The sequence below is a fragment of the Coloeus monedula genome (genome assembly GCF_965178545.1).
Source record: "Coloeus monedula genome assembly, chromosome: 10".
In the NCBI taxonomy this organism is placed as follows: domain Eukaryota; kingdom Metazoa; phylum Chordata; class Aves; order Passeriformes; family Corvidae; genus Coloeus; species Coloeus monedula.
In genome coordinates this window covers 19,598,794-19,622,495 of record NC_138790.1, presented here as the reverse complement: position 1 = coordinate 19,622,495, position 23,702 = coordinate 19,598,794, and the positions used below count along the sequence as shown (strand labels likewise).

The following is a 23,702-nucleotide window of genomic DNA, read 5'->3' as shown; positions in this document are numbered from 1 at the left end:
GAAGTGTACCAGCTTTACACTGTCACCTTCAAAAGGGGAATTTTAAATCCTTATGGTGTTTCCCAGGACTGTTATGAAGCTTTGTGTATCCTTCTTTAAAATAACAAGTGGGATGCTGCCATATTGGCATGTCAGGCAGAAGGAGTCCCATGCTGATGGGACACTGTTGTCTGCTTTTCTGCCAGCACAAATGGCATGAAGCCTGAGGAGGTGAAAAGGAAATTCCCTTCTGTGCCCATTGCTCAGAGGAGGCTGGTGCTCCTAAGCATATGAAATCCTTAGATGACAGCAGATGACTGCTAATAGGATACTCCATCTTTCATCCCTGGATCACTGGTTCAGATGCAGGTCAGGCCAGCAGCGGTGAAGTCTCTACTACTTGGCTGCTGTCTGGCCTGGGAGATGAGCTGCAGTGTGTGTCTGAATTTTGAACACAGGCAACCTATCATTGCTATTTCTATAAGGGGATTGCAAGTGCTGTGAGCTTAATGTCAACAGCACAAGGCAGTGAAGATCAGCAGGTCTCACACATGTCCCCAGAAGCCGGTGGCCGCTGTGAGCTGGTGCCAGGTTCCCTCTGGTGGCTGAGGCACTGCGTGACCACAGCCCTGCAAGAGGCTCACTGCCTCTAAATCTGGCTGAACATACACTGAGTTTTTATCCTCTCTGAGGAACCTCTCTCCCATTTAGGACGTGGTCAGTACTTTTGGCTTTGTTATGCTGGCCACCATCAAATTTCTGGGAAATAAGTGAAAATTCCCTGTGATGCGTTGCCATATGCACCATCAGCTCCGTTTCCTTGTTCCATAGAGCAGAAGAGCTGTTACAGACTGCATCTGTAGAGATTCACCCCTTTATCAAACACAGAACTGTAATACAAACTGGGAAAGGAGCCTGGAGTAAAGTGAGGGATCATTATGAAATGGTGTGATTTGAGGAGTTGGTAATGGATTAATACATTCTCTAAAGATGTCATGCTTTCAGTATGAAAATGTTCTTGCTTTTGTGTCTGTGTTGAGCTGGTGAGAAGGAGCTTTTGTTGGTTGCTGCTGAGAGAGAGGTCATGCTGCTGGAAGTCACTGACGGTGGGGGTTGTCACCTCAGGGCTGGCTGGTGCAGCAGGTGAGCCAAGAGTTGATGTTCCTCTCAAGAGGTGGTCTTTCCAGGTCAAGTTAAAATATATTTTGGTACTTGTTTTATCATTTGGGCTTCTCAGTCTGTTACTGCCCTCTGGGTAAATAGAGAGCTCAGTTTTCTGAATCTGGCTTCTGTCATCCTCACCTCTGTCCCAAACATACATTTGAGATTTCAGGCATTCCCGGGGTGCAGTGGTTGCTGCCAGTGCTCGTTTAGGGTCAAGTGACTCATTAAGCATCTGCATGTTCTAGGGGGGAAATTAAGAGCCAGCTTTGGCCACTGCTAACATATCTCTTTTTTTGGTTGAACCTTATTCTGTCAGTGACTGGTACATCAGAATACAGTGGATTCCACATCTACAAATGGGAGAAGGATCCAGAAAATCCCATCATTGACTTGGAAGTTCTTGCAATTGAATCTTGTGAAATTTCTGAAATGTGCATGTTTGGTCTTAATTTTTTCATTTGTCCTAGGAAGAACAGAACAAGATTTTAACTCAGTCTTGTCACTGTGTGATAATTATATTAATAATTATATTTTTTCACGGTGCTAGAGATACAAACACTAGCCATTTAGTTCCCAATATACCCTCCTGCTTCTCTCAGGGTCCACATATTTCTGGGCAAGCATTTTAGCTGATGTTGCTTGGTCAAGGCTCATATTTAAGAAAAGAAGTCATTCCAACACTGGAAGAAGAATGTACACAAATACTGTGGAAGGCTTGATCTTCAAAGGAAAGCTTTAGTAGTTAATGAGTGCTTTTTAAACATAGTTACACTGGTTAAGGAGTAGAGTTAGCAACAGAGGGACATTGGTGGTGTTACTGTACTTGCTGCAGCTATTTGAGACTATGGATGAGACACAGGAATACTTCCAGCCATGGACATCTTTACGGGAGGAAAGACCACAGGTTCAAGATAGATGGGAGCCACAGCATGTTTCAGCCAGGTCTGTGATCTGGAAAACATGGGATGCTCTTTTTATTTGTGCTCTGCAGTTTGGGCATGTGCAGTGCGACTTGGTCTCTGTGCTTTATAGCATTTCAAGATGCTGGGTAAAAGGCACAGCAGTATTGCATCCTGATTTTGTCCAAAAGGAGCGGAATTTTGTTAGCTGCAGAATGCAATGTCGCTGCTTAGAGAGAGGCCAAACCAACTGTATCTGTGATCGGGGATGACATCAAGTGGAAATCTTGGTCCTGAGAACATTCTCTTGCAGGATGGTGAGATTTCAGTTTAGATCAGGATTTCACAAATATTTCTAGCCAGGAAAAACCACTGGCTGATGCCAGGCAAGCACTGTTTATAGTGTCACAGTTTTGGAACCTTGGATGGTGGGGCAATCTCCTAACATTCCCCATCTTGTTTTCCAGATCTAGAGACAAGCAGTGATCTCAACAGTGATGACTTTGAATATGAGGATGAAGCAAAACTTATTATATTTCCTGATCACTATGAAATCTCATTACCCAACATAGAAGAGCTACCAGCACTGGTCAGTGAGTGTGTGGAAGTGGTCATAGGAATTGTCTCCTGTTTCTGTTTTTATTAAGATGATGTCTTGTTGTCTTATGTGCAGTGCTTGTTTGGACATAAAGATCTTTCTTAACTAGCTATAATAGAGTGTCAGTCGTTTTAAAAGTCATCTTTGTTTCTTGTATTTCCTTCTATCTCCTGTATTCGTTCCCTTATTATGGTGCCAGCTTGTCCTAGGAAAGCTCACATAGTACATGTGCTTACTCTTCTGCTAAAATAATGACGACAGTCTAAAAGATTAGATGCATATTTGAGTATATAAATAGTCTACTGATAAGCAGTTCTGTATGTGGTTAGCAATAGGCTGAATGCCAAGTTCTGTCCTGTCACTGAGTCGTGTAAGGCTTTGACTGACATCCACTTGTCTTCCAGGTGACGATAGCTTGTGATGCACTCCTCAGTGCAAAATCACCCTACAGGAAGCAGGAACCTGACTCCTGGGAAGAAGAGCTGCAGGCATCTAAACATGCCAAAACACTTGTACAGTTAGACAATGGTGTTAGAATTCCCCCCAGGTGAGGACAGTAAGGTTTGTTCCTCGTAGGCTCTCTAATTCAGTCAGGGTAACTGAACTAAAGGCAGAAACTCAGCCACGATTCCCTTGTGTGGCTGGCTGTGAGGGTTGGCTTGGCCTGCTGTAATGGGAAATCCAGGACTGGCTCCTGTATTCCTGCTGTTTCTCTCTGTTTTGTCTCGCAGTGGTTGGAAGTGCTCCAAGTGTGACCTGCGGGAGAACCTGTGGCTGAACCTGACGGATGGTTCTGTGCTGTGCGGGAAGTGGTTCTTCGACGGCAGCGGGGGCAACGGGCACGCCATGGAGCACTACAAGGAGACAGGTTATCCCCTGGCAGTGAAGCTGGGAACCATCACTCCTGATGGAGCAGGTCAGCCACGGGTCATGTTCTGAGATGAGGTACCTTCTGTGCATGAGACTGACAGTGTGCATCTATTCCCAACTGTGTTCGTGCTTCTAGTGCAAGCGTTTGAGAGTGTGATATGGAAAGGAAACCCTGGGAGCCTGCAAATGTTGATCAGGGTTGGGGGGGATGACACACACTCCATTCTGAGAAAGCCCATGCCTGTTTTATCTGCTCATTTTATATTTTGTATAAATATTTTTGGGGGTTTCATAGAATACTAGGCTTATAACAGAAGAATGGTATTAGTTTGAAACAACAGAATCTGGAGAAACAGTATTTTTTAGTTCTGCTGCATTTCCTAGGGCAAATGGTTCAACTTTCTGTAACAAAGAAACAACAACAGGGTAATGAGCTTTTTAAATTTAGAAGTCTGTTTGTAACAGCATGTATGGGTTTTTTAATCACAGTGGAAAGTGCTCTTTTTCCTTATTGAACAAAATGTTGCTGAAACAGTCTAATGAACACTCGTCTTTGTGGGGCTGCTGTGATGCTCATTTGTAAAATGTGTGATGATCTTGAGAGGGGGAAAAAGCTGTAGCTGTGTCCTTGTTTGCATATTCTCCAAGTGTGATGTTCTGCAGCGTTGCTGCAGAGGGGATTATGGTGTGTGAGGATTAAATGGAATAAAAACATGAGGAGCTGAAAAAGTCATAAGCAAAGAGATCTTTTGTTGCAGCTGCCTGGAGAAGTAAAAATGGAAGAACACATAGCATGATTATATTTTGGCTTTAGTGCTTATGACTACAGAGACAAAAAATTGCTGTTTAGAGCAGCCCCTTTTTTTAATAACCATCAGTTGAGAGCTTTTCTAAGTCCTGTTCAGTGTTGAGGAAAGGCAACTGTAGTCAGATTCAACCAGCTGTGCCACAGAAACACTTTGCAAAAACCATATTTTCTCTCCCAGATGGAATGTTTTTTCCTTGCATGAGCCTGGTCTTGGGTGATTTCTATCCAAATGTCTCAGTTATTGAAGGTGTTTAGGATTTGCCCAGCTGTAGGTTTCAACTGCATGTACAAAACAAACAGGATATTCTGTAGGTTTTTGTTTCAGAAATTTTTCTTTTCTTTCCCATCTTTAGCAGTAATACTTGTTTCCTTATGGCTTCTGTTGTTGTGCCTCCCACTGATCAGCTGCTTCCTCTCTTATGTGGCCTTTGGGATAACAAAGGACAGGCTGTCATCCTTTCCTCTGAATGAGAGGCACCAGCTGTTCTCCACAGACCTTTGTTCTTCTGGATGATGTTTACTTGGTTTCCCTGTAGAAAAATCTTCCCTCCCCCAACCTTCCTTGTTCCTTTGCAGCAATTATTCTGTCTCTGATCTATATTGCTGTGGTACTCATAACCCTCTGGGTTATAGATGGGCTTCAGGAAAGAGGCTCTGTGGCTGATGGTGACACAAAATCTTTCTGTTTTCTGCTTCCCTGGTTAGAGGTGAAGAGGTGATAGTAGAGGAGTAATAAGCGCTAGTCCCTGTCCTGACATAATTTATTCCTTTTTCACACCAGGAGGAAGGAGAAGGAGGTGGTGCCAGTATTCCACTGACACTCACCCTCCATGTACACAGAGGAGAGCTCTTTGTCTTGCCCTGAGATGTCTGTGCTGTGTACATTATGAAAGGTTTCTGAGGCATTAGCTCTGGCAGATACATCTGGGATCAGGGCAGAAACTGAACCAAACTTCTCTTCCACTCTTCTACCTTGGACAGGATGCACCAGAGAGTCAGAAACGTTGTTTGCCTCAGTGGGCTGAGCACTGGGCAGACTGTGCTACCTGCTGCCTCTCTTGACATTTATTTCAAGTCACTATGAGGTTGCTTCTTTGGGACTAGATTGAGGCATGGAATGGGGCATTGGCCGTGGGAAACCCCATGTGACCGATACTTGAAGAAGTTGCTTTGTGGATGCTAATCTTAGCAATTGTCAGATCCTTTTGGGGGGATCCTGAGCCACTTGTTTCTTTAGGTACAGTGTTACCATTGCCTGATTTCCTCTAAGTAGGAAGGAGAGATGTTTACACAGCCAGAACAGGTGTAAATCATGAGCTGCGGAAGAAAATGAAGTCAAGTAGCATTGACATGTTTCTTTTCTTAAAATAATATTAATCATAATGATTGTTATCAGGAAGATAGTTTTTTACCCAGAGGATGGTTGGGCACTGGAAAAATCTCCCCAGGAGAGTGGTCACAGCACCAAGCCTGAGTTCAAAATGTGTTTGGACAACGCTCTCAGGCCCATGGTGGGATTCTTTGTGTGTCCTGCACAGGGCCAGGAGTTGGACTAGATGATACTGATGGGTCCCTTCCACCTCAGCATATTCTATGATTTTGTTCTCTGTTTAATAATATTCTTTGTTGTCTGTCTCATATTTATCTTGGTGGGTTGCCCCCCTCCCCTTCCACTTCCCCCTTTCTCACTCTAATGACACCAGGTCGTTGTGTGTCACATTTGCTGACTTGTCTATGTTCCTCATCTGCCAGAGTCTGTATGGCAGCACTGCAGACCTGTGTTTGGCAGCTCTTATCTTCCATCTTCGATTTTTTGAAACAAGTGAGTTCTTTCTCCCATGAACTCAAGCTCCACAGCAGAAAGTACTGAAGTCTGGCACGAGCTGGGCTCTTGAGCAGAACATTAGTCCTGTGTTCCATTTCTGCTGCTCTGGGTCAGTAGTCCCAGGTGATTTGCTCTCTGCAGTTGTCAGAGCAGAGGGAAAACAGTATCAAAGCTTCCCCCCTGAAAGCAGTCACTCAAGCTCAGTTGCTGTGTAATCTCACTCCATCAGGTGTTTGAACTTCTCGGGATCTTCTGGCTGTGCTGTGACCTCAGCAGAATACTATGGGAATGTTGTGATGCCATGTGTGTGGATGAACAGTCATGTCTTCTGGGTGCATTTGCTACCACACAGAGGAATTCCAGCAGATGGACAGCTACAGCCACGCACATGCCAGAAAGGTCATGGGCACCAATGTTAATGGGGCATCTGATGGCTGATCAGCAGCTGGCAGCACAGCTCAAAGCACAGCTCCCTGCTCTGAGAGGTTTTTCATAGGGCTGGTCAATGTTAAAAGTTAGTCTTTGAGTTCTTGGCTAACCTTCAGTGTGTTGTTTCAGTGTGGGTTTGGTACTAGCAGACTTCAAGGAGAATGCCTTTTGTTAAAGGGAATGGGCTGAGTTCGAGCCAGGGTCTGCAGCTGCCAGGAGAGGCCAGGGTAAGGACCTCTCAGAAGGGATATTTGTGCTGTGAACAGCCTTTATCAGTGTTCCTGCTATCTGCTCCTGAGTTTGTTTCTGTTCCTTTCTCCTGGCTAAGCTTTCTCTGTCAGCCTAGATCTGGTCTTATGGAGCAAGGTCACTGTGAGAAACTGCTGGGCACGAGGGAAACTTGCCTGAGAGAAATGCAGGGAGACTGGCACAGGGATTCTGGATTTTGGTATGAGGAGACACCGAAGCAGTCATTTACTACAGAGGTAGAGATTTGAGCAGAGAAAGATGGAAGGCCTGTTCAAGTCTTACAAGGGCATGTCTTATCACTTCTATCCCTTTATGATACTTGCAGCTTTATTGTTATTTGTTCAAGTAGGTGAAACCTGCTCTGAACTCAGTGTCATTATAGGACTCGCTAGGTAAACTCTAGAAAAGAACATTTTTACTCTCAATTTTTTTGTCCTTCTTTTGGATTTATTAAACTTGGTTTCATATTGAAAATATCATCATTAGACATACTTCTTCCCTTCACAGTCTGAACTTTGCCCTGCCAGAATGTTTATGTGCTTTTACTTAGGGCGATAAGGGCCTGTCATAGACAACTGAAATCTAGATCTTCCAAACAATAAAGCAAGACACCTCACTCAGAAAATCAGCCTTTCTCCCTAACCACAAGGTTAGATTAATCTTAGAAGTCCAATCCAGTGGTGTGTAATCCAAAAAACCTCTCTTTATTCTAATAAAGAATTCCTCTGTTCTCTCTGCATCTCTGTGTGAAAAGGGCATAAGTGGATTTCTTAAACTGTACTAAAAATTAAAATATTGTTGGCAATAGTGAGTTGGGCTGATATACTCACAGCTTTAATGTGTCTGTCTGTATCTAGTAGCTCTACAAAAATTCATAATCTCTTTTTATCGTGTTCAAAATGTGGAGTGGCCACATATCTGAGAACTTTGCATACCCTGTTCCTTGCTTTCCCTACAAATTTGTTATTTGGGGGAGGGGAAATACTATGATCCCTATAAATATTTTTAGGTTTTAATACTGTGGAGGCATATAATTTCTTCTGAGGAGAGTGCTTAAAGCTATTCTGTTAGTATACTGACTGAGCTATGTGGGTATCTGTGCACTTCTCTGCTGGCCAGAACCAAACTTGGAGAATATGAACAAGGCATTTTGTATAGGCAGCCCTGCACTGGGAATGCAGTGTTGGTAAACAAAGAGAAGGGATAACATTTGAGACTGGGCCTCACTGGTTTCTCTCTGCTTTTGTAGATGTCTATTCCTTTGATGAAGAGGAGCCGGTTTTAGATCCACATATAGCAAAACATTTGGCACACTTTGGAATTGATATGCTGCAGATGCAAGTGGTAGGAAATGGATCTTTTATTTAGCTTGTTGCTCACTTGTTTATTCACTTAGGGGTGGGAGAGAAACAGGAGAAGAATGACACCTGAAGCTTATTTGTGATTCCTTCAGACTGTTATGACAGTATTCAACTTTGTAAAGTTCAGCCAGCTAATTTGGGGTTTATTGTCTGAGTTCTGGGTAAATCTTTGCTCTCAAATCCAGAAGTTGCCTTCTGAAAGAGGTACCTTGTGGTCTTTAGTTTTCATTTTCCACTTTTCCTGGGTCATGTAGCATTTGTCTTCAAGATGAAAAACCTCATCCAATTTGAGAAGAATGTCTAGAGTACTTAATGACGGTGAGTGAAGGGAAGCCTATTGCATGTGTAAACAGATACAAGTAATAAGCAAAAAGAAGCTAAATAATGGATAAGTTAAAAAGAGGCTGAAAGTTCTTTAGGTAAATTTCAGTTTAGATTTTGTCAATAAAAACATTAGAAAATGAGAAAAATGTATTCTCTCAAGTCTAGAAAACATCATGGTCTAAGGTGTGATATGCTAGAAAAGGACTGGGGAAAAAAGGGTTCTCTGTGTGTGTCTGTATTAGTGAAGAAGTACATTTAATAACTTGTGTCTTAGTGGATGTTGGTTCCAGTTCTGTTTAAATGATGTAAGAAATCAGAGTAGGATATTTTTACAAAGGCAGGTAGGTTTTTTTGTGGTTGTGCTGGATTTTTTGTTTGATTTGGTTTGTTGTTTTCTGGGTTTTTTTACTCAAGCATAGAACCTAGTATGACTACCTGAGAACATGAAAACTGTTAAAAAGGAACAAATCTGCTACTGCCTAAGTGCATTTAATTGTCCAAGGGGTGAGAAAACTGATAATAATTGAAATGATAGAGTTAAACTGTGTTTTCAAAACTCTTCGTGGTACTAATAAAATTTTTGGTATACTAATGTCCTTGCCAGTACCATGAATAAGAAGTTTCTTTTATCCAAATATTTCTTGAAAGCCTGTTTTATTCAGCAACCTCGAAAACTTAGTCTTAGCTGTTGCAGAGGTTTAACCTCTGGTGTTTGGTCTGTACAATTCTTTGAGAAGAGACAGAGTAGTGCCAGCAGTAAATGACACTGTAGTGACCCACACCTACAGGCTGAAGGCTGAGTGTTAGAGGGGAGAAACTTCAGTGTCACAAATTATGGGCTTTTACCGTTTGAAAGAAGGGAAGAGTCCTTGGATCTGTAGCTTTTCATGTGGTTTGTTTGTTAGGAACAGCTTCTACAGCAGCAGCTATTCATGGCCATTACAAATGGAATAGGAAACCTGAAAAAAATGCAGTGTTTGATGCTGAGGCTTGAGGTCACAGGCCTGAGAGAAGTGAAGCTCCCAGCTGGGATTGAGGTCACACCAGGGAGCATTTGAAGAACCAGGGGCCTGTGCTAAAGAGCTAAGGCTGTATTGGAGGAACAAACTGCTGGCTTTCTGACCCTCATCTTCCCCTACATGCAGGATTTACCTTGCCTTGCCCATTGATTTGGCTCTTCATTTTTTGGAGTATAGCTCACAAAGTTGGTGGTGATGGTGACAGCAACATAATTATGGCAGAAGTTAAAGAGACTAAAAAGAAAATCTCGTTGCTTTCAGACAGAGAATGGGCTAAGAGATAACGACATAAAGCCAAGAGTCTCAGAATGGGAAGTGATTCAGGAAGCTGGCGTGAAACTCAAGCCCATGTATGGCCCAGGATACACTGGCATGAAGAACCTGGGAAATAGCTGCTACCTCAATGCTGTCATGCAAGCCATTTTCAGCATCCCAGAGTTCCAGCGAGCGTAAGTAGCTCCAAACTAGTTCTTGTCACTACCTGCTGCATTCATCAATTTGTTGTTTTTCTAGGAAAAATGGTAATTCAGTTTTTGTCTCACCTGCAGACAGGTCTCTTTCATTCAGTTCAGTAGCTTCTTGGAGGATTTAGTGATTGCTTTGGTCTGTTCTGGAAAAGGCTGGAACACAAAACCCAATCTGCCTTTGAAATAAAAACTTGCTGTCTCAACTTCAGTGCTGGGAAATCATATGCCACCTTGTAAATTTGATGTCTCACTCTCTACTTTCTCTATACAGATGCAGATATCTCCATTTCCCTGGGTATCATCAGTATCACATTAGGGGGTTTGTACTGGCCCATGCCAGTATCACTGCAGGAGTCATTCTGCTGCTCCTGTGTGATTTGTGCCAAAAAGTGGCACAACCATTAATATTGATCCATGCTAATGAAAAACAGTGCACCTGTTGCATGCGGGTCTGGCTAAGGGGGGAAACTATCCAGGCCATATTTTAATTAAATTTTAAAAAAATAGTGAAAAGAGTAGTGTAAATTTATTCTTTCACTTAATAATTGAGAGTAAAAGGACAAAAGCACAACAGAAAAATATGAAATAGTCTTGAATGATCAAAACTGAATGCATCACTCCGAGGAGAGAAGCCTTTTTATATAGGACAGTCCATGGTTTGAAATAAAATTCAGAGTGCCCTTTCCTTCCAAAGCAGCAGTAGTGTATGTGCTGGAAGTGAAGCTTTTAGATTTGGAAAGCCTCCCAGGTTTTCATGTTAGAAATTACCTTCTGGAGAAGAAGAGGGAGAAAACTTTTGTTTATTTTCTTTGTTAGCCACATAGAGCACAGTCTGTAGATTCACTGAGTGCCAGCTCTTCTACCTCCACTGTTGAAAAATATCAAAATGGACTTTATTAAGGAAGATCATTTTCCACAGCATGGTCCTGGGCGTTTCCTGGAGGACTTAGTGTCATCAAAACAGTGGAGATCTTTGAAGAGAGAGGGCCCAGCACCATGACCATACCTACCCAGCCCATTTCTTCCTGTGCTCAAGGGCAGCAGTGCTCAGAGAGTGCTGCTGAATGCTTCACTTTCCAACAGGCTGGTTAGAACAACGTTTCCCTCAGTGTTTGTTGTCAGAATTGTTTCTCCTGTGAAACTCAATAGAAACATTCTTTTTACATATTTTGGTCCTGATACAAACCTGAATTTACTTGGTTATGTTGGTTGGGAGTAGAAAGTACACTGGTTCTCAACTCAGCTCTGAGGTTTTGACCAACACCATCCTGCAGCTTTTGCAAGATTAAGGAATAGAATGTAAATTCCAAATGAACAACACAGCCATATTCTTTATAGCTAGAAGCTTCCAAGTAAAACCTCAATGTCCATTTCTTAATTTCTTTACTATTATTTTTGCATGATAGAAGCACTCATTGGGGATAGATTGAATCATTAAGCTGCAATATTTGAACGTTTCTGCTTTGTTCTTGCTGCCCAGGTATGTGGGAAACCTTCCACGAATATTTGACTACTCCCCTCTTGATCCAACACAAGATTTCAACACTCAGATGTAAGTGACATTTCTCAGTTATTTACTTGGTCAGGTTAAATAGGATCTAAATGATTTAATGGCAGAGCAAAAGAACACCTTTTCATGAGCTCAGAAGTGAGATATGGCACAGGGAGAATGAGAAGATTTGACCACTTAGTTGCAGTTGTAATGATGGCTCATCAAGGAGTCAAAAGCAGTAAACTTCTTTTTTTTTTGCTTGAAATAAGTCTTCTTTTCTGTTTTTCTCACATATTTGTTTCCTCCCCACCACTTTCTTCCTTACAGGGCTAAATTGGGACACGGCCTCCTTTCAGGCCAATACTCTAAGCCTCCCATGAAATCTGAGCTTATTGAGCAGGTGATGAAAGAAGAACACAAGGTATTTGCCTGAGTTTGTACAGCCTGGTAACTAGGTAAAAGTGATATCCTGAGGAAAGGGAACAGGTGCTGGGCATTGAGGAACACGTGTGGATCCAGCATGGATGGGATGCTTAGCAAGGTGGAATGTGCAGGATACTAAGTCAGGGATAAATTAGTCAGGCACTATTTGTGCAGCGCATCAAAGCGAGCGTTGGTTCTGCTGATAAAGTATTCTGCTGCTCCAGTGTGAGTGCAAGTGTTCACAGAACTTGCAACCAATGCTTATCTTCTCTGAGGAACAGCAACAAAAAAGTTATCCAGAGAGTCCTAGAAACAAACTTCTAAATCTTTAAATTTCAGAAAGAAGTAGAAGGAGCTAAAGAATTGTTTCCAGGAAGTGTCTGATAATATTCCACTTGATTTCAGGAGAAGCTGTCTAGATAATGCAAGATTAGGTTATGCTGGAGGCTTTCATGGAGGTGGAGGAGCCATGCAGAGCCACTGAAGTAATGCATGCTTCTGCCACAGAGGGATGGTGGTGGTTGCCATGGAAATAGATATTTTCATCTACCTTCATCTATCAGTTATTGACATAGGAATTTCTCCTGAAATCAGAATGCCAATAAGATTTTGGACAGGTGGAGCATCTGGGACAGAGTAGTTTGCATGATCTGGAAGTCCTGTGTCTCCTGAGTGCTTTGTACACTGGCTATTCACTGTTTTGGAACAGCAAATGAATCCTGCTTGTTCCCATCAAATAAAGTTCAAGACTAATCAGCACTCCACTGGGACAAAGGAATAGTGGGACAGATTTCAGCAAACTCCATATGTCCATATGACCTGCTTTTCTAAACACATGCAGGATTGTGACTAGAAAATACTGTGCTGGAAGTTCAGGGATCTGAGTCCTTGGAATAAAGCTGCACCTACATGTTTAGCTCAGCAGCCACTATTAGATGAGATATTGAGAACTTTTTGATGACAGATGGTGTAAAACTCTGTCAGATTGTGGTAGGCATTTACTGGCATTTAACAGTACTTGTCTTCATTAGTTCAGTTTAATGAAGCTGAAGTTAAATGCAAGAAATGACTTCCTTATCAGGCAATTCATAGCATATATTAGGATTTGAAACAGACTTTACAGCTTTTGTTGCTTGTATAAAAAAAATCAGGTATAGATATTTTATCTATTCCTTCACTCTTGGAATACAAATCTGTGGTTTTTCCAGGTTGAGGATACTTTTTTTTTTGTTTGCATAGCGGTTTGGGTCTTAAATGTTTTTTAAGAGCTTCTGCTTTGTGTCTATAATATTAATTATTCATTTTACTTTTATTCCTTTGTTTTTTCCCCTTTCTACATGCAAAGAAGTTCTCAATCTTTCTGAGCCTTTGGAATTCATCCAAAGTTTTGGGGAGTTGTTGGCTGTAAAAGCATTCACAAGAGATCTGCAGTGGTCCAGCACAATCTATATTTAGCTAAACTGTTTTGCAACTGTTGAGGGGGAAAGTATGCCAGGTATTCTGTAAATATTCATGGTGCTGTGGACTTGAAATTTTTCACCACAGAAGTTTAGCTTGGAAATGGCAGCATTTTTCTTGGACCTACTTTAGGATTAAAAAAAGGCTGAATGCCTAAAGGGTCAACAGCCAGGACTTGATTTTCTGCTTAGAGCTTTAACATTTCTTCTGTTGTGTTGTTTGGTTTTTTTTTTCCCCTTTTTTTGTCCTTGAGGTGAGATTGCAGGATTCAGTCCTCTTTTCCAGACTGTCACACATGGCATGTTTCTGTTCTTCCTGCTGGAGTGGCTGAGTACAAAGTGTATAGGTGGAAGCAAGGCTTGAATCCAAACTCACTTCATTATACAGCAGGGCAAGTGTGCCACATTCTTGCTTCTGGCATAGGAAGAAGCCTGGGATGTTGTAATGTGTGCTGCTTTATGCATTTCTCTCCCCAGTCCTACTTTTGATGGAAGGCAGTTGAGGACACTGAAGCAATACATAACCCAGGATGCAGAAATCCCTAGAACATCTCTTGGTCCAAGCAATACTGAGACTCTGTTTCTTGATGGGGGCCTTTAAGGTTCACCTTGGCCTAATGTGGTTGGTGGTGTATTGCCAAAAATTGAAAAAGCATTAAAACTGAGAATCTGCTTCTGATTTCAGTGGGTCTGGGAATACTGCACCCTGGTAAAACGAAGAAAAAAAAATTTGCTCTTCTAGTGTGTTTTTTATATGCACCATTTCATGCTGCTTTTTCTATTTTTATATTCATATGATAGTGTAAGTGTAGTAAGGAATGAGATTGGCTGAGTTTTTGACAGCCTCTGAGAGCTCCTAAAGGTTATACTTTTGCTTGGATTGTCTAGAAATTTGGTTTCATGAATGGGGAGGGCACCATTCTGAGTAAATCTGAGTAAAAGATTATGACCCCTTCAAAATTGTTATTTAAAAGGCGTAATAGCTAATGTTGTCTTGAGGATCTGGAATGGTTGGGGAGGTTCTTAGAGTGGTATAAAGGATTAGAAAGTCAAAACTAGGACTCTCTTGGAAGCTGGAGGTTTTCTAATTTAGGGCAGTTTCCTCCTGGTGTAACTGAATGGCCAAAGGCAGTAAGTTATGGTTTTTCAACATGACCAACACCTGCAAATTGCAAATTCATGTCTGCTCTTAACAACCCACCTGGGAATGCATGCTGCACACATTAGTTGTTCTCTGCTTGAGTCTGTACAGCTCTCTGGAAAGGTTTTGCCCTGAGGAAAGCTGCCAGCTGATACACCAAAGTGCTTCAACGTTCTGGCACAGGGTTCTGAAAGCAGTATCGAATGTTATAAAACAATGTAGGCTTTCAGCCTTTCTGAAAACTACTAGCCTTTAAAAATCTCCAGTAATCTCTTTAAAATGCCAAATGCCAAAGGACAGGTAGAGTGAGTGCTGTAGGAACTAAGCCATAAAACATATTTTAAACCACCCAAATCATGTTTCAGGACTCTTCCCATTTTTATTACAACGGGAAACTAGGTGAAATGGAACCTATCATTCCTCCAGTGCCAGAAATGGGCCACAGATAGATCTAGTGGAGTAACTTCGAGATATTTGGTCCATGATTGAATAAAAATCCCTTTGTAAAAGGTTTTTCTCTCTTTTATTTAGCCTCAACACAATGGAATATCTCCCCGAATGTTCAAGGCTTTTATAAGTAAAGGCCACCCAGAATTTTCTTCTAATAGACAACAAGATGCACAGGAATTTTTCCTACATCTTATAAATCTAGTAGAGGTGAGAAAATCTGAATTACTGCTTCTTTTTCTGGTTATATTAGACAATGAAGGCAAAACTGTTACATGAGCAGCTCATTTTTTACTTGCACTATTTTTAGCCTTAGATATGTAGAAGATGGGACTAATTTAAATGTATTTTGTTTTAGAAACATTTGCTTCTTTAATTCTTCCTCTTCTTTACTTCAGACTCTTGCATGACCATGAACAGGGCCAGTGCTGCTGCTAAAAAATATAAAGAGGTCAAGCATCACTGTACAGGTTATAAGTTTTATAAACATATGTGACCTTTTAAATTGCTGTTCTTGTTTACCATATTACAGTCTGTCATGGAATATTAATGGATTGGGTATTATGATTATTATTGTTATTGTTCCAAATTCATATAATTGTTGGGAGCAAATTAATTACCCTGTCCAGCTGTTTTACAAATCCCAGCTGTATGGCATTGAATCATGGAAGGAGGGATTTCCCTGCTGAAAGCAGAGTGGCTGTTTGTCAGCTGAGTATTCCTGTACAAAGCTTTAGTTCCACCAAGCTCCAGCCAAGTGCTTTGTGTAAAGGAATCATACTGTGAATTTTAATGCTGTCTTTCTGAAAAGAAATATACAAATACATGCAGTTTTGATGTAAAGCATTTCTTGTCTACCCTTCCTCCCTCGTTTTCCCATTTTCCCCAAGAATCGAGGGTGTTTATTCATGTGTTCAGTCTCTAGATGAAGTTACTCACATTTGTATGTATAACGTTCCACATACCTAAATGCATGTACTGATTATAGGGTGGTTAGAAGACACTTTTCTGTTTCTTGCCTGATAACAGACATTAACATGAACAACAAAGAGGAGGTATATTATTTGCATGACATTCCCATCTGGATAATGGACTACAAGTTGCTTGTTCTGTTTCAGTACATATTCAGAGGGGTAGGAGCTCCTCTGTTTGCTGAGAGGATGCTCCATGTTATTTCTCTGAGCTTTCTGTCTTTACTGTAACTTGCCACCTTCCTACCTTCTTCTGTTTGCCTTCACTCAGTCACATTCTTTGGGTACATACCCTGCAAGTTCCTGTGTGTAGAAAGATGCTGCTGTGGATGCAGAAATTGTGGACTTCAGTGGTTTTCTCTCTATTGAGTGCCACAGCTCTGCATCCAGTCCAGTGTGAGCCGAGCTGCCAGATCAGTATCTTCGTGCTTGCCTTAAAACAACCAGCAGCCTTGGGGTTTTCTGACCATTTTGATGATCACCACAGAAGTGATTTGGTCTAATATTCCTTTCAGAGGAACCCTGTGGGTTCAGAAAACCCCAGTGATGTTTTCCGGTTCCTGGTGGAGGAGCGCACGCAGTGCTGCCAGTCCAGGAAGGTGCGCTACACGGAGAGGGTGGACTACATCATGCAGTTACCTGTGGCCATGGAGGCAGCAACAAACAAAGGTAAAGGAACAAACTGCTCTGTTTGACCCGGGAATGTGCCACACTGTGCCCAGAGATCCCCACCAGCACTGAATCTGCTTTGTCCTGGACAGTGAAACAGTTTGTGAAAACCTCATTGTAAAAAAGGAACCGAACATACTAATGAATATCTTTTAAAAACACACCCAAAAAAAGCAAAACAAAACTACCAAAACCCCAAATCTACTTTCTGTTCTTTAGCAGCAGATTATAAGATCTAATATGGTGATAGAGAATAGGGTATAAGATAGTTTGTCATCTATAAATCCAAAACACAGAATTTGGATGTTCTGGGCTTTAAGGGAGGAGGAACAGAGGATGCAGTGTTGGATGTTGATTTAATAAACAGGAGTGTTTTTTCATGCCTGTGAAAAGCACACTTATTTTTAAAGGAGAAAATGGTCCAGGAGGTTTGAAGACTTGGAGCAGGAGGGAGGCACTGACAAGTTGTGGTTGCCCCTGCAATCAGTGGTGAAGAGCCTTTCGGAGTAGCATAATAAATGTATGCTTGAGGTAGAAGTGAATGGGACATCGCAGAAACACAAAGGGAGATGTGCCTCTGATTTCCTACATAATCTGAACATTTAAAATATTTTAAAACTGTGGATACTGAAAAGCTTTCAGCAGAGAAATTTTCCAGCTTTCCAGCATGCTGTGAAGTTTTCCTTTCTCACGCAAGCTAGGTGAAAACAGTGTAGAGGTTTTCGTAAACCGAGACTTTATCTCACTGGTGCAAACTTGTTATGCACAGTCTTGTTATGGTACACTGAAGAAAATATTTTGAAATGGGTGTCATAGCATTCAGCCAATCACTCTGAGAGCTGGATGGTCAAGTGACCAATAGCCGTAGACATTCCTGTAAACCAAGTTGTACAAATGACATTGTAATTAATTAAATAGTCCCATTTTATCCTGGACTTGAACTCTGTGTCGGTCTTCTCGCCGTCCCCGGTACAACAGCGACATAAAACCAGAGGGATCTATTTTGCTTGTTTGATGAGATCCTATGAAATCCCACAAGGTGAAATCCCACAAGGCAGAGAATTTCTACCTGCTTTTTACCTAGCCCACAACTCCTTACATTGGACAGGAAGTTTGGGAGAACTTTGCATTCTTTGTTCATCAGTTTCAGTGATGACTCTGTTGCTTATAAAAGAACATGTTATTTCCAGGTAATGACTCAGGAGACAGATTAGTTTATGAATTTACCATATGGCACTGCTCAGCTTGCCAGTGTCAAGACAAGATCATACATAATCTTGGCCTGTCTAAAAAGTCAGATGACACAGATAGACAGCAATAACTTTCCAACTCAGATTGAGCTCTGATAAAGTGGGTAGGTGGTGTTACTGTTCACACAGAATTTTGGCTGTCATGGCAAAGTTTTCATTGCCTGTTGCCTGGTATTTCTAGTTCTGCGTTTTCACCATGAACAGAAATCTTCAAACAGAGATGTGGTTGTAAGTGTAGCTCCTGACCCCAGTGCAGACAAAAAGATTTGATGTCCAGTTAAAAGCATGTAAACCTTTCGGTGCTAAGTAGATTTTTGCATTTCTAAAACTTGCAAAAATAGGCCTGCTGAGGAACATATAACCATGACAATGTTCATTAGCTAGTGTTGTGTGTATTTCTCAGATGAATTAATTGCCTATGAATTGAAGAGGCGAGAAGCAGAAGCTGCAAGGAGACCTCTGCCAGAGCTGGTCCGTGCCAAGATCCCATTTAGTGCATGTCTGCAGGCCTTTTCTGAACCAAGCAATGTAGAAGATTTTTGGAGCAGTGCCCTTCAAGCAAAATCTGCAGGAGTTAAGTAAGTGTGTGTCTGGCTGCCCGTTAGAAACTTTGCTTATCTTATTGTCTGGACATGGTGCAGAGAGAAACACACAAATGCCACAGAGCTCTGGCATCACATTAGTGATGGGGTTCATCAATGTGATGTGCAGATCATGCCTTGCAAGAGTTGTAATGATGAGTTGAGCAGGAAATAAGTTGTTCTCAGTGGTCAGACTCCAAGAGTTGATGCAGTCTGGTAGTTGAGAGCTTGAACTTTAAATGCTTGTAGGGTTGGATCCCGTGTGTCAACATCTCACTCAGTGTGCATGAGGTACTGAGACCTGTGCTGCTGGGGATTGTGTTGCCTGATTTCAATGTGTTGTGTTTCTTGTTCGTCCCAGGACTTCCCGTTTTGCTTCGTTTCCTGAGTACTTAGTGGTGCAGATAAAGAAATTCACTTTTGGCCTTGACTGGATACCCAAAAAGCTTGGTATGTACTTGTTTTATTTACCTTTCTAGCCAAGATAATCAATAAGATGTGCACACTATAATGAGGACTTGACTCAAGTCTTTAAGGTTGTACTGTGAAGATCCTAGTTGAATCTTCTTTCCCTTTGTGACAAAGTAAACCAATCCATCAGGTCTGTGCAGCAAAAACAAAGTTTCATGTCATCTGAGCTAGTTAAATTGTGCTTTAGCATTCCAAATTTCACCAAGAACTCTTTTGCTGTTCCTGTACCTTGAGTACCAGAGTTCCCTCTCTGAAGGGGTAGGTTGCACCATAAGGTTGTTTTGCTGGCTGCAGAAGCTTAGCTCATTTCTCTGCTTTTGTAGATGTTTCTATAGACATGCCAGATTTCCTGGATATCAGCCACCTTCGGGCCAGAGGGCTCCAGCCAGGAGAAGAGGAACTCCCAGACATTGCTCCTCCCATTGTCATTCCTGATGACCCAAAAGGTATTTATTGGCTTGTTCTCCCCTTTCCTCTTAGCACACAGGGATCGTCTTTAATCTTCACCATTTGGCTGTGAACAAAAAACCAGCTCTGTATTTCTGTAATTGAAGATTCTACAACACCCCACAGCCTTTTTTTCTCCCTACTGGACAACCCTAGTTCTTCCAGCTTTTCTGTTTTCGGGATTTATTGTAGAATCACAGACTGTTTTGGGTTGGAAAGGATCTTAAAGATCATCTAGTTCCAACCCCCTTGCCATGGGCAGGGACACCTTTCCCTAGGAGGTTTGATAGTTGATGTTGTTGTCCTTGACTCTCTCCTTGAACCTTCAGTGCATGCCCATGACTCCCTTGCAGTAAAGTCACTGTGCACTTCCCAGGTCCAGCCCTGTACAACAATACTTAAGACACAAAAAACTACAGTTTAAGATAACAGCTTTCCAGGCATTGCGTAAGACTCTAAATTTTATTCATTTTTAAAATACAAGAATTGTTAGGCTCTAGCAGCTGTGCCTGCATGCACAGTCCTCTTCTCTGCATGTACATGGGCTGCACAGCCCATTGAAAAAAGCTCTGTCTCAAGGAGATGATGGCAAACAGCTGACTATAGTATTTGTAGAGCAGAAAGAAAGAGGAGTGATTAACATGCTATGCTGCGTTTTCTTTTCCTTAAGTACTGGTTTTTTATGCAAAAGTTCAGAAAAAAGAATATTAAATATCCTCCTTCTTTATTCCCTGGGTTTCCCTGGAGAATAAAATGGTTTGTAGCAAGTAAAATCATGTTTTTATGGTGTGACCTTAGACCCAGGTGGTTACACTTTCCTCCAGATGACTGAAGTTTGACTGCCTCAGCATTTAATATGAAGCCAGTAATGCAACTGCTCTCATGACATGATTGCCCCATTTGCTTGGATATTTATGATAGTGGTGGCATAATACCATGCTGTATGCATGTGAAAGACAGCTACTACCTGAAATTGTGTGCAGAGCAAGGACATGACAGAATTCAATTCTCTAAAGGTTTTAATTTCATCCCTTGTCTATATGAGTTCCTCACAAAGGCCTGTTCCTTCTTACCGTCTTGCTGAATGGACTGACCTAGTTTTAGTGTAAATGCATGGGTGATGGTACTTTATTTTTAACAGATTCTTGCTTAGGTCAGCCATCAGCTTTATTTCCTACTGGTTTATAGTACCAGTGACACTTTGCTCTGAGCTGAGTTATGGAAAAAAACTACTGAGCAGAAACATCCCTGCTCTAATTCATGGCAAAAACATCAGGGAAGTAAGGATGAAACTGCCCTGTCTCCATGAGGTCAAATATCTCTGTGAGTTTAAAAATATGGAATTGTTTTACCCATATGGATCTACTTAACCTTCATAGAAGTCCTGTTTTTTTTCCATTGTTAATTTTCAGATCGCATGACGAACCATTTCGTGGAGTGTACGTATCTCATTTTTCTACTGCTTAAAATATTGTTATGCTTTTGCTTAGCTAATGGCTTCTCTGTCCTCACAGAGATGCAGGAAGCCTTGCCCTGCATGCTCACAAACAAAAGCTGATTTCAGTGCTTGTTCAATGTTTACTTCCATGTGTGCAGGACTCTCTTAAGGAGTCAGTGTAGCCAGAATATGAGCTGCTCCTCTACCTGCTGCTCCTCAGGAGGTTCTTGCAGTTCTGGGGGTCACAATCACTTGATCCTGGCTCCCTCTGGACTCTGACCTCATGTAAAGCTGTCAGACACTGTCATTCAGAGGCTGCCAGATCTGGCAGCTGTTGTTTCTCAAACCTGCAAGATCCTGCCTCTGAGAGATGCTTGGTTTTGGCTGCCATCTCTAGCTGAGCTCAGCACCTGACTTCCTTACCCCTTGAAATCCACTGCTGAGGTTTTTTAAAATAAATAAAGTCCCATAGGAATTCATCAAGACTTAATGACATATGTGGGCATCTATGTCTCTACTAAGACAAAAGATTATCAGTAAGCCCAGAACAACTACTGTAATCGTTTGTACAAGGCTGTTTTCTGATGGCTGTGGGTTTATTGAAGTACTAAACCAAATCCAAGCAATATGTACTGTAATATGTGGCACCATGAGTAACAATAAAAAAATTATACAATGGATGAAATTCGACTTTCATAATTTAGAAGGTCCTTTCTTGTAGCCCTAGATATTGATGAGTCTTCAGTTATGCAGCTGGCAGAGATGGGCTTTCCTTTGGAAGCATGTCGGAAGGCTGTGTACTACACGGGCAACCTGGGTGCTGAAGTTGCTTTCAACTGGATCATTGCACACATGGAAGAACCAGGTCAGTGACTGGAAGGTGTAAGTTAAACTCAGCTCCTGGTTGTGGATTTTGGCAGTCAGTAGAAATTTTATAATGTGTGACAGAGAAACAACGGCCCCCCTTCCCCACCTGGGAAACCTGGAGGTGTGAGTGAATTTTCCTAAGCTGCTCCTGGGATGTGCAGATCTTGACCATTATGTGGTATCCTCTGCCTAGAAGAAGACAACAAACTAAGCTACACCAGAAGTCCTGTCCTCACCACTAGTGTGGGCCAGCTCTGTTTCCACCCTTTGGCTAGGTCCGTGCTGCTAAGGGGGAAGCTGACTTGGGACCAAGTGTAAGTACAAAGAATCCTGTGGTCTGGATGCTTTTCTTCCATATCAGCCTTCTCTAGCTCAGGCTGGAGCATTCATGCCATACTTGGGCTGTCTAGTGATGGACAGGGCTGCTAGATGTTCTCCACTTCCTGTGTTTTCATCCATGCAAAGTTTGGACTCATGATTCAGCACTGAGTGTACCTGAGTACTCCCTTGCCAGAAAACTCCAGATTTGGTTGAATTCATGCTTCACCATGGGCTTTTGTGTTGCTTGTGTAAATGGGGAATGAGTTTCACTTGGACTTAGCTGACATTTTCAGATATGGAGTCAGTTCATTTTACGTCCATGCACTGGGTTGTCTATTATCCTGGTTCTGTCATTGCTTCCATACCAATCTTTGCTGCTTTCCTGCAGTTTCACTTCTGCAACATGCCAAGTTATTCCAGTCTGCTCAGTATGAGCATGTGGACCTGTATATTTTGTAGAGTGCCCATTCATTTTGTTGGTTTTAAGGCTTTTCACACATCTAAGTCTGAATTTAGATGCCAGTGAAATGAACTTATGTTGATTTCAGGACTGCTTTTCAGGTGTGTGTGTTGTTTGTTTGTGTTTGTTTTTGACTTCCCAGTTCAGTGAGGCAAAAGAAGGAACTGATGAATGTTTGTTTGTTCCAGACTTTGCTGAGCCATTGGTCATACCTGCATTTGGAGAAGTTGCTTCCAGTGGGGCAGCTGCTTTAGGAGCTGTAGGGCTAGATAACCAGCCTCCTGAAGAGATGGTTGCAATTATAATTTCCATGGGATTCCAAAGGAATCTAGCGATTCAGGCACTGAAGGCAACAGTGAGTTTGTGGGTTATTGGTAGCACTGGGGTTTTGTTTCATGTTCTGTGCTTTGTGCATGTATGTGCTCAGATGCCTTGGAAATATGTCTAAAAATCCAGTTAGTGGATGATGAGCCTGGAACTATCCTGGCAAAGTGTGGGATGCCTGACTTCTCTGGGTTGGGGAAGGTGGTTTGTGTGTTTCACTGGAATGTTGAAGTGTGGAAGACAGTGAAGAAAACTTGCCTGCTTTTACTACCTGTTGAAAAATAACCTGGATGCTTAGATACTGTGTGTCTGCAAGACGAAAACATGAGGCAGTGGGCCTTAGCTGTGGGATTATTTCTTTTCCATCTGTCAAGCTTTTGCAGTCTGTTTGCTGAATACTATTTTCCAGGGAGACAGAGGTATCTTACAAGTTTTAAGTGCTGTTAACACGATCCTTACACTGTTCAAAGGCTGATGAGTGGCAACATGATGTTAGAGAGTATATTAAAGGCTGCCCTTTTGATTGTTTGACTGGCAGAACAATAACTTGGAGCGTGCACTGGAGTGGATCTTCAGCCACCCTGACCCTGAGGAAGAGAGTGACCCTGCTTTGGACACGATGGATATGGAGAACAATGCTAACGCCAATATCCTTGCAGAGACAGGGTCAGAGGGACCCAGGATCAAAGATGGGCCTGGAAGTAAGTTCTGCTTCAGCTTAGATCTGGTTGTCATTTTGTTGCGTTACACCCACCACGTTCATAGAGCTCCTTCCTGTTTAGAAAATAGTTATTGTGGGGTTTTTTGAATATGATCCAGACAATTTACTTCCAGTCTTGTTTCTGGGGCTGAATCCAGCTCTGTGGGCTGCTGAGTTCTGTGGGCCATGTTTGCTCAGGAAACTCTTTCCTTGGACTCACTGAATAACCCAAGTCCAAAGTTCCTTGCTAC

At 42.0% G+C, this 23,702-nt stretch overlaps 1 protein-coding gene across 1 annotated transcript in view; it reads left to right on the top strand.

Annotated features, from left to right (window-relative positions):
* The window catches only part of USP13 (ubiquitin specific peptidase 13), a 50,247-nt gene that overhangs the window by 20,492 nt on the left and 6,053 nt on the right, over positions 1–23,702 (top strand). Inside the window, exons 4-19 of the mRNA XM_082288175.1 lie at positions 2,510–2,631; positions 3,045–3,187; positions 3,372–3,556; positions 8,071–8,165; positions 9,787–9,974; positions 11,473–11,544; positions 11,812–11,905; positions 15,037–15,162; positions 16,439–16,592; positions 18,246–18,420; positions 18,785–18,873; positions 19,218–19,340; positions 20,754–20,780; positions 21,501–21,644; positions 22,616–22,782; positions 23,290–23,452. Of these exons, the coding sequence (XP_082144301.1) occupies positions 2,510–2,631; positions 3,045–3,187; positions 3,372–3,556; positions 8,071–8,165; positions 9,787–9,974; positions 11,473–11,544; positions 11,812–11,905; positions 15,037–15,162; positions 16,439–16,592; positions 18,246–18,420; positions 18,785–18,873; positions 19,218–19,340; positions 20,754–20,780; positions 21,501–21,644; positions 22,616–22,782; positions 23,290–23,452 (2,067 nt within the window). The remainder of the gene's footprint in view (positions 1–2,509; positions 2,632–3,044; positions 3,188–3,371; positions 3,557–8,070; positions 8,166–9,786; positions 9,975–11,472; positions 11,545–11,811; positions 11,906–15,036; positions 15,163–16,438; positions 16,593–18,245; positions 18,421–18,784; positions 18,874–19,217; positions 19,341–20,753; positions 20,781–21,500; positions 21,645–22,615; positions 22,783–23,289; positions 23,453–23,702) is intronic.